Source organism: Trachypithecus francoisi, unplaced genomic scaffold (genome assembly GCF_009764315.1).
Source record: "Trachypithecus francoisi isolate TF-2019V2 unplaced genomic scaffold, Tfra_2.0 Lachesis_group20, whole genome shotgun sequence".
NCBI lineage: Eukaryota > Metazoa > Chordata > Mammalia > Primates > Cercopithecidae > Trachypithecus > Trachypithecus francoisi.
This window is the reverse complement of record NW_022681466.1, coordinates 45,633,128-45,643,843: the sequence shown is the minus strand read 5'-3', so window position 1 is coordinate 45,643,843 and position 10,716 is coordinate 45,633,128. Positions and strand designations below refer to the sequence as shown.

At 46.2% G+C, this 10,716-nt stretch overlaps 1 protein-coding gene across 1 annotated transcript; it reads right to left on the bottom strand.

Moving 5' to 3' along the window:
* Positions 1-1,172: 1,172 nt before the first annotated feature.
* Positions 1,173-10,403, bottom strand: CCL5 (C-C motif chemokine ligand 5). Its single transcript, XM_033184129.1, has 3 exons — positions 10,158-10,403; positions 8,124-8,235; positions 1,173-1,962 (listed from the first exon to the last, which is right to left on the bottom strand). Exons 1-3 carry the CDS (start codon positions 10,231-10,233, stop codon positions 1,875-1,877), a joined length of 276 nt encoding a protein of 91 aa, XP_033040020.1. The 5' UTR covers positions 10,234-10,403; the 3' UTR covers positions 1,173-1,874.
* Positions 10,404-10,716: the final 313 nt, after the last annotated feature.

Sequence of the window (10,716 nt, the reverse complement as noted above, 5' to 3'; positions counted from 1 at the left end):
AGATGAAGGGTATGTGGTATATTCTTGCAAATTTCCATACGTTTAGAATTTTGCAAATTAAGGGTGGGAAAAAAAAAGTATGGATTTTGGCATTAGACCTGATGGGTTTAAACTTAATTGTAAAGTTTTATCAACTGCTTTATTTTTCTTCTTCTTTTTTTTTTTTGAGACGGAATCTGACTGTGTTGCCCAGGCTGGAGTGCAGTGGCATGATCTCGGCTCACTGTAAGCTCCGCCTCCCGGGTTCATGACATTCTCCTGCCTCAGTCTCCCGAGTAGCTGGGACTACAGGTGCCTGCCACTATGCCCAGCTAATTTTTTTGTGTTTTTACGAGAGATGGGGTTTCACCATGTTGGCCAGATGGTTGCGATCTCCTGACCTTTTGATACGCCCTCCTTGGCCTCCCAAAGTGCTGGGATTACAGGCGTGAGCCACCGAGCCTGGCCCACCTGCTTTATTTTTCTTTGAGCTGTGGGGCTTTGGGCAAGTCATTTCCCTCTCTTGCTAAGGGTTTTCCTGAGTATAAACAGGGCTAATAACTGTACCTAACCCTATAGGGTTTTAAGGATGAAAAAGAATGATGAATGTAAGGGGCTGAGCCAATCCCTGTCACATAGTGAGTGCTCAATTAATGTTAACTATTATTATGACCACATATATTGTCAATACATGTTTACATAAAGGGACAAGCTTGGGAAAGTTGGAATACCCCACCTTATAAGAGCTGGTGTACTAGTGGAAAAACCACAAAATACCTCATTGTTCTTATTTCAAAGACCTGAGGCATTTGGAATTGCCATTGAATCCCATTCCAGGGGAAAGGGTGGTGTTAAAGAAATCCACTGGGGATAAGGTGGAGGGTAGGCCAGGGAGGAAGGGCCAACCAAGGTCTGAGGAAACAGGGTGACGCTGTGGCAGGCAGTAAGATAAACTTGGGGACTCAGAGGTGGGGACGTAGTGACTATTGTCTCCCCTCCCCCTCCAGAGTGGATAAGTCACTGATTAGTTTAATTGCTCTGCCTACCCATGCCCCCTTCTCAGAAAGCTTTTGTTTTCAGCCCTGTCATCCAAATCTAGGATGGATATCAGGTGTTTGCAAGCCCTGGAGCCCTGTGTGCTCAATGCTCATGGGGAAGGAGAGTTCCCCAGGAGGAAATCAAACCAAGTCAGCTTTATAGTTGCATTGAGAACTTTAATGGAAAGCCGATTTTTCAGGTTTGCCGGTAAGCTCCTGTGAGGGGTTGAGATGGAAGCTTAGGAGCTCAGTGTTCTTCCCCTCCTTGCCTCTAGAGGCACGCTGACTCCTTCCTGATCACAGAGCCCTGGCAAAGCCAAGGGGCTTCAGAGCTCAGAAACTAGAGACTTCCTTTTGACAAAGCAGTGCCTCAGAAGCTCTTCTAGGCTTTAGATGGGGAGGCTTCTTTTTTTGTTGTTGTTGTGACGGAGTCTCACTCTGTCACCCAGGCTGGAGTGAAGTGGCACAATCTCAGCTCACTGCAGCCTCCACCTCCTGGGTTCATACGATTTTTCTGCCTTAGCCTCCCAAGTAGCTGGGATTACAGGCATGCACCACCACGCCAGGCTAATTTTTGTATTTTCAGTAGAGATGGGGTTTCATCATGTTGGTCAGGCTGGTCTCAAACTCCTGACCTCAAGTGATCCACCCGCCTTGGCCGCCCAAAGTGTTGGGATTACAGGCGTGCGCCACCACGTCCAGCCTGGGGAAGGTTTTTATAACTGCTGCTGTGTGGTAGAATCTGGGCCCTTCAAGGAGGGGGTGGGGTAGGATAGTGAGGGGAAGCCTCCCAAGCTAGGACAAGAGCAAGCAGAAACAGGCGAATTTGTGTAAGTTCAGGTTCAAGGGCTCTCCATCCTAGCTCATCTCCAAAGAGTTGATGTACTCCCGAACCCATTTCTTCTCTGGGTTGGCACACACTTGGCGGTTCTTTCGGGTAACAAAGCTGTGGGAGAGGAGAAGAGGGAGGATGAGACCTTGCCAGTACTGGGACAGCCAGTTTGGGGGATGAAGTGGATTAAGGTATAAAGGGAAATGATAATGGTATTGGGGTAGGGCATATTTGGAGCTCCATAAGATTTTATTTGTGGCTTTTAAGGAGAGGACATTTCCTCTTCTGTTGGATCAAAGGGCTCCAAACCAGAAACAAATCTGTGTGCATTTTAACCACCTTCACACAAATATATGTAGCCTGAAAAGCTAAGAGGATATGGAGCCTTGAAACTCCGGGCTGAGCCTGCCAATCACTAGCCTTTTATCAGCACTTCCTCTGTTCCAGGCCCTGTGCTGGGTGCTTAAGATGCAGAGAGAATAAGGTGTCCCTCAAAACTGAGTCATGGCTGAATAAGTGGGAGATGAGAAGTTCTTTTTTTTTTTTTTTGAGATGGAGTCTTGCTCTCTTGCCCAGGCTGGAGTGCAGTGGCACAATCTCGGCTCACTGCAACCTTCGCCTCCCGGGTTCAAACGATTTTCCTGCCTCAACCTCCCAAGTAACTGGGACTACTGGCGCCCACCACCATGCCCAGCTAATTTTTGTATTTTTAGTAGAGATGGGTTTTACCATGTTGACCAGGATGGTCTCAAACTCCTAACCTCAGGTGATCCACCCACCTTGGCCTCCCAAAGTTTTGGGATTACAGGTGTGAGACACCGTGCCCGGCCTTTTTTTTTTTTTTGAGACGGAGTCTCTGTCATCCAGGCTGGAGTGCAGTGGCGCAATCTTGGCTCACTGCAATCTCCACCTCCCGGGTTCACGCCATTCTCCTGCCTCAGCTTCCTGAGTAGTTGGGACTACAGGCGCCCGCCACTACGCCTGGGCTAATTTTTTGTATTTTTGGTAGAGACAGGGTTTCACCATGTTAGCCAGGATGGTCTTGATCTCCTGACCTCGTGATCCACCTGCCTCGGCCTCCCAAAGTGCTGGGATTACAGGCATGAGCCACCGCCCCTGGCCGAGAAGTTCTTGAAAGAACATCTGATTTGGCTTTAGACAACGCAGTGCCTGGCACACTCAACAAATGAATACATCTGTGCATGGGTGGGTGAATGAAAGAAGGGCATGACCTTGAGTCTTCATTTCACCATTTATTAGTTTGATCATTTTGGGCAAATCACTTAAAGCCTCTGAGTCTATTTGCTTAGCTCTGAAATGTAGATAGAAATAATTCTTTGCACAATTACTGTGAAGCTCAAAGGATAATATATATGAATAAGTTTGGAAAAATACCATTCATGTGTTGTTACTAGAATGCTCTGCAACTTCTGCTTTAGGGTGGATGAGAGCAACATGAGACTAAAAGTCCTGGTACTAGACATTGTGGCTCAGGGGAGTTGAGGGCCATGAGATAATGGCAGTGTCAAAGCAATTCCACCAAGTAACCAGCGAGAATGTGGAGGCCTATGAAAATCAGAGGCCTTATCTCTATAGGCATTGATGGTAAAGCTGAAAATGTAAAAGTTGGGGGTCATGAGGGTCAGTCCAGCTGCCTGCCTCACCCTGTCTGCTGGGAGACTGATTCTACCTGTGGGACACCTTGGGCCTTGCTAGCAGTGCTGCCAATTAACACGTTACTTTAGGGTCAGTCCTGCCTAGTTACCCTTTTCCATTTTGGCTTTTCCTTTAGGATTTTTTCCTGCACATCACTATTATGATTATTATTTGAAATTTGAACACTGATTTTACTTAAGTTCAAATACTGGATATGTTATTTTAGAGGTTCTCATAGGAAGAAATTCAACTATTTACTGTGCAGCCATCCAGAAGTTTGTTTGTTTGTTTGTTTGTTTATTTATATTTTTGAGACAGGATCTCACTGTCACCCAGGCTGGAGTATAGTGACATAAACACAACTCACTGCAGCCTCAACCTCCTGGGCTCAAGTGATTCTCTCACCTTAGCCTTCTGAGTAGCTGGGACCACAGGTGTACACCATCACATGTGGTTAATTTTTTAAAAATTATTTTTGTAGAGACAAGTTCTCACCATGTTGCCCAGGCTGGTCTCAAATTCCTGGGCTCAAGCCATCCTCCTACCTCAATCTCCCAAAACGTTGGTATTACAGGGGTAAGCCACTATGCCTGGCCAGAAGTTTATTTTATTTTTTATTTTTGAAATGGAGTTTTGCTCTTATTGCCCAGGCTGGAGTGCAGTGGCACAATCTCAGCTCGCTGCAACCTTCGCCTCCCAGGTTCAAGCGATTCTCCTGCCTCAGCCTCCTGAGTAGCTGGGATTAAAGGTGCGCACCACCATGCCCAGCTGATGTTTTTGTATTTTTAGTAGAGACAGGGTTTCATCCTGTTGACCAGGCTGGTCTTGAACTCCTGACCTCAGGTGACCACCCACGTCAGCCTCCCAAAGTACAGGGATCACAGGCGTGAGCCACTGTGCTCAGCTAGAAGTTTATTTTTTAACTCTTATTGACCCACACAGTATGCCACATGATTACATGGCATAACAAAGGAATTATATATCTCAAACAACACAGAAATTCCACCTTTGCTTTTGTGATTGCTATCACATTTAAAAAAATAGAAATGTATTCCCTAGATGGAAATATTATTCCCAAATATGTTCTGTTGTGCTATGTACCCACCTTATTTAAATATTTCATCACTTATTCATTCTTTGGTTTAATATTTTCATTCTTTCTATATGCATGTATCGGTGTATCTGTCAAAGTCACTAAGCTCTTGTGGTTCTCCTGATTCTGTGCCTAAGAGCATGACATTTTTTTTTAAATCGTGGTAAAATATTCATAACGTAAAATTTACCATCTTAACCATTTTTGGATGTGTCCTGCACATTCTTAAGCCTAAATGTTTTCAGACAAAGTGAAGCCTTAGATTGTCTGGTGAGAATGAGGATTTCTTGGTTTCTCTTTGGGTTTCCCTTTTCCCAGCCTCATTCAGAGCCACTTGACCATCTCTTTTTCTCCCACCCTGGTGTGCAGAGATAAGAAAGGGAGCAGAAGCAGTATTCTGGCCTCTCATACTTCCTAGAGTTTGTGTTCTTATTTAGGGTGGTGTGAGAGTTTCAGACCCAGACCTTGCCCTTGTTCAGCCAGGAGTCATACAGGAAATCCTGCCAGACTTGCTATCACTCTCTCTTTGGCATCCTTGACCTGTGACTAGGAAATTAAAAAGCCAGGAAATCAATACCTGAGGTGAGGGTAGCTCAGGCCTCCATTTCCTGCCCCCAACCTCCCTGCAGATTGTGACACCGAAGAACAGCCCCTCCTTGCCAAGTCTTCCCTTGTTACCTCCACTTTTAGCACCCTCTGCTTGCCTGACTTCCTCCTTCTGCCTGCCCCTTAAGAGTGGATGTTCTCAAAGCTGCTGCCCTTTTCTCTTCTCTGTGTTTTTTCCTAAGTATCTGGCCCTGGGCCTGGCACACAGTTGATGCTTAATGGATGTTTATTGAATGAGTAAGTGAATGAATGAATTGCAATCATTCCTTAAGTTTCACCTGTTACTTTAGTGCATGCAATAATGCATTTAGATGATGATGATAATAATAAGCTAATATTTATGCACCTACTGTGTGCCAGAGCATATTCTAAGCATTTTCATCTTACTGTGACCCAGTGGGGGAAGTACTTCTATTACCCTATTTTGTAGAGGAGGAAATTGGGGTTCCGAGAGGTTAATTGAAAGGCCTACACTCAGCAAGTGTCATAGCTGGAGTCCTAACAAAGCAAACTAGCTCTAGAGCCAGTACTCACCAAGGCAGGCTGCATTGCCTTTTTAAAGTTGGGATACCCCTTTTTCCTACAAAAGAATGTCATATTTTCAGCCCTAACACCATTTCCTCAGCTACCAACCCTTCATTTCACCGTCACCACTGGATATATCCACAGGGTTATCTTGCTGGCACCTTAGCTCTTTCCTCTTTAAACAGCTCTTCCACAAGGCTTAAGATGGTTCTACATTTCTCCAGCCAGAGGTGGAAACCTCAGTGTCATCCTCCACCCCCATCTTTCTCCCTTGATCTTGACCTCAAATCACCTGCTAGGGCTTACAAATTCCACCTTTGAAGGTTTCAAAGGTGTCTGTCTTTGAAACCTCCTGTTTCTCCTTTCCTTCAGGCACTGTTCAGGTTCCAATGCTACTCACATGGAAAACAACAGTAGCCGCTAAACTGGACTCCTGTTTTCTCAGCTTTCCCTGTTCTAGCTCATTTTATACTTGACAGCTCTAGCACTTTTGCTGCATTTTCCTGACATTCTGTGCTTTCCTACATGGAGACTCTACATTAACCAAAGTAGAATCCTGGGCGACAGTCCCTCTTCCTGATATATCCCATTCCCTAGGCTTTTCTCTGCCGGGCCAAATCTCTCCTCAGACAGCACTATTTGCAGCAAACCTGTAAATCCCTGAAGCTGAATGTGTTTCCTCTCTCTTTCCCTTGTCACGTTTTTTTGCTGGGTACTCTAGTCATTGCTGTGTCTGTCTTGCCCCTCTTATTAGACTATGAGCCCCATAAGGTTGGGCTGGGACAGTGGCTTTAGTAATCTGTGTCTGCCCATAGTATGTGCTCAGGGAAGGATTTTCTTCTTTTGAAAAATATTTGTTTTCAGAAATAAAATTAGTAGTTGTTAAATATTACCACTATACTTCAAAAGATTCATCAGACCCAAAGTCTGTCTTTGAATACCTCTAACTTTGCCAGTGTCATAAAAATTTTTGCATTAAAAAACTTCACCCTGGCTGGGCACGGTGGTTCACTCCTGTAATCCTAGCACTTTAGGAGGCGGGGCTGGACAGATCACTTGAGCTCAGAAGTTCAAGACCAGCCTGGCCAACATGGTGAAACCCCATCTCCACAAAAATTACAAAAGTTAGCTGGGCGTGGTGATGTGTGCCTGTAATCCCAGCTACTTGGGAGGCTGAGGCAGGAGAATTGCTTGAACCCAGGAGGCAGAGGATGCAGTGAGCTGAGATCACACCATTGCACACCCCCCTTGGGCAACAGAGTGAGACTCTGTCTCAAAACAAAAACAAAAACAAAAACTTCACTCTTATATAGGAAACTTCAGGATTGCATCATTTTCATTTTTGAAGTCTCTACCATAAATTTCTTAAGCAATTGTCACTAATGACTTTGCTATAGCAGAAAGAGGAGGCTCTAGAGATGGGCTTCATCCCTCATTTACTGTGCAGCCTTGGCTAAGTCAATAAACCTCTCTGAATCTTAGTTTTAATACCTGAAACATGGAGAGAATTATGCATACTCGTCAGAGCTAAGTGTAATTTAAAGATCATGCACATAAGCCATTTGACACATAGTAGGCATTTCCTATATAGTAGGGTTTATTATATTTTTCCAAATATACTAGCTTGCATATTTAAAGGTGAATCTTATTTCCTTATTTCTTCTTTGATGGATGGCTTTTTTTTTTTATTTGACTGCAATTATAGATCCCTGACCTCTGACCTCTCCTCCCTAGTTCCTCTGAGGTTTAGGTGGATTTGATTGGGTGTGAAATATGGGGGACTGTAGGGTTCTTCACTAAGGGGGGTGACTGACTTGATCTTCCCCACACAGGAGCATTCCAGACCATGTTGAAGTAGAGGCCACACTAGTAAAGATTGGAGTCCTAGGTCGGGCACGGTGGCTCACACCTGTAATCTTAGCACTTTGGGAGGCCAAGGTGGGTGGATCACGAGGGCAGGAAATTGAGACCATCCTGGCTAACACGATGAAACCCCGTCTCTACTAAAAATACAAAAAATTAGCCGGGCATGGTGGCGGGCACCTGTAGTCCCAGCTACTTGGGAGGCTGAGGCAGGAGAATGGCGTGAACCCAGGAGGTGGAGCTTGCAGTGAGCCGAGATCGCGCCACTGCACTCCAGCCTGGGCGACAGAGTCAGACTCCGTCTCAAAAAAAAAAAGATTGGAGTCCTAGGAACATGGTCCATCAGAGTGGGCAGGATTCTCTAAGGACAGCTTGTCTAGTCTTTTTTCATGACAGTAGGGGACTCTGAGGCTAGAAATGGAGGAGCTGTGGCTGCTTGCAGCTGGAGGATGCGTGGGAGTGGGTAGGGCATCCTCTCAGAGGACTCCTGGGGGAACAGCCTCTGGGAGGGCTCCATGGGGCTGAGACTCACACGACTGCTGGGTTGGAGCACTTGCCACTGGTGTAGAAATACTCCTTGATGTGGGCACGGGGCAGTGGGCGGGCAATGTAGGCAAAGCAGCAGGGTGTGGTGTCGGAGGCATCTGGAAGAGGAAAGGAAGGAGGGAGACCCTTTTATTCATTGCTACTGCACACTGGACATTGTGCTGGACACTTTGTATGATTTATTTAGAAAGAACTGTTGGCCGGGCGCGGTGGCTCAAGCCTGTAATCCCAGCACTTTGGGAGGCCGAGACGGGCGGATCACGAGGTCAGGAGATCGAGACCATCCTGGCTAACACGGTGAAACCCCGTCTCTACTAAAAATACAAAAACTAGCCAGGCGAGGTGGCGGGCGCCTGTAGTCCCAGCTACTCGGGAGGCTGAGGCAGGAGAATGGCGTAAACCCGGGAGGCGGAGCTTGCAGTGAGCTGAGATCCGGCCACTGCACTCCAGCCCGGGCGACAGAGCAAGACTCCGTCTCAAAAAAAAAAAAAAAAGAAAAAAAAGAAAGAACTGTTATCTTCCTTGACAGAAACTGAGGCTCAGAGAGGTAAAGTCACTTGGCCATGGATAAACAGTGGCAGAGTGGGGATTCCAACCCCTCATCTAATCCTTGAGCCAAGCTTGTATCCACTCTCTACACCATAACCCTCTGCCCTTGGCTCTCAGGGCCTCCTCCTGGCTTGTCCTGGGTCCTCTGGCCTCATTCTTGCCCTTCCAGAATCCTCAATGAATTCAGAACTTGGTTTCTTTGAGACCTAGGGCAGGTTGTGGGGAGGCTTCCAAAACTCAGGCTCCATGACTCAGCCAGGATCCTAAGAGGGGCCTGGAGATGCATATTGTATCTTGAGAGCTCCTGTTGAGCTTCAGTGAGAAGGGCTCTCAACAGAGAACTTCTTGTTGGTCAGTTAATTCAAGATCACGCTGGGAAGCATCAGTTGCCACTTCCCAGCAGAGGAGTAGTTTTTATCTTCCCAGCGAGATGGTACCAGGTTTGAATATCAGTCTCCCCATTTCCTAGCTCTGTGCCTGCCCATGGACAAGTTACTTAACCTCTCTGTTTTCTCATCTGTAAGTCAAGGACAGCTACTCAAAGAAGAGTTGTAGGTATTAAATAAGATGTACAAAAATTGGCCAGGCACGGTGGTTCACGCCTGTAATCCCAGCGCTTTGGGAGGCCGAGGAGGGTGGATCACGAGGTCAGGAGATCGAGACCATCCTGGCTAACATGGTGAAGCCCAGTGTCCACTAAAAAATATAAAACATTAGCCAGGCATGGTGGTGGGCACCTGTAGTCCCAGCTACTCCGGAGGCTGAGGCAGGAGAATGGCGTGAACCCGGGAGGCGGAGCTTGCAGTGAGCCGAGATCGTGCCACTGCACTCCAGCCTGGGTGACAGAGCGAAGACTCCATCTCAAAAAAAAAAAAAAAGAAAGAAAGAAAAAGAAAAAAGATGTAAAAAAAAATCAGCACAATGCCTGATCCAGAGTAGCCATTTAATTAGCTTTCATTATCTTCTCTTTGTTTTTATTTGTTTTTTAAATGTATTCACTCTAATAAAGCCATATACCCTCTCATAAGCCAATTTTTTACATTTATGAAATGAGAGAGAATATGGCTATCTCAGGGTCTCAGGAAGTTTTAGTTTAGTTAAATTTCTTAGAAACCTTGCTGCTGACAGGCATGAGTCAGTCATGTTTCAAAGTCAGTGTGAGCTACTCATGACTACTAATCTCCCCAATATGAGTCCACACTCAGTGAACTCCTGTAGGCCTTGGGGGTGTAAACCTTGAAGACAGGAAAACTGATTAGGAGATCCCTGCCATGAAGCAGCATAGAAACCCCTCAAGGACAACAGGACATCTGGGTAAGACAATCCACAAGAATGTAAATAATGGGGTTCAGACAATATTTATGCTACAGTTGAAAAGAGGGCAAGGTCTGGGACAGTCATTGGGATGGGGTGGGCATTCTAGGCAGAGGATCCGACTCCACAGGCTGTGGTGGTCAAGACCAGGACTTACATGGGGAGGCAGATGCAGGAGCGCAGAGGGCTGTAGTGATGAGGATGACAGCCAGGGCAGCCACGGAGACCTTCATGGTACCTGTGGGAGAGGCTGTGGGAGGTCCACGTGCTGTCACAGGATCCTCTGCAGGAATCCTCTGCAGCTCAGACTGGCTCTTTATAGGGCCAGCTGAGGGGTACCCCCTAAGGGGAGTTTCCAAAATAGCAACCAAGCATTGGCTGGTATCATAAGTGAAATTGCACAAAACGGAAAAGAAAACTGAAATAGCCTCCGGAAATTCGAGTCTCTGTCTCCCCCTCACTGCCCTCTCATCTAGAGTGAGCTCATCAGTTTCCCCTTTGACCAAGCACCAATGGTGGAAACATTTCTCTGCTGACATCCTTAGTTTTACCTTTCAGGGAAGGGGTCCTCCTCAGAGAGCAGTAAGCTGCTTCCTTGGGGACAACAAGGAGAGGCAGTTAGAACAGGATCATATGTCACTAAGTCTTTATTACTCACTGAGTCACTGAGTCTTCAAAGTTCCTGCTTATTCATTACAGATCTTATCTCATTTCCC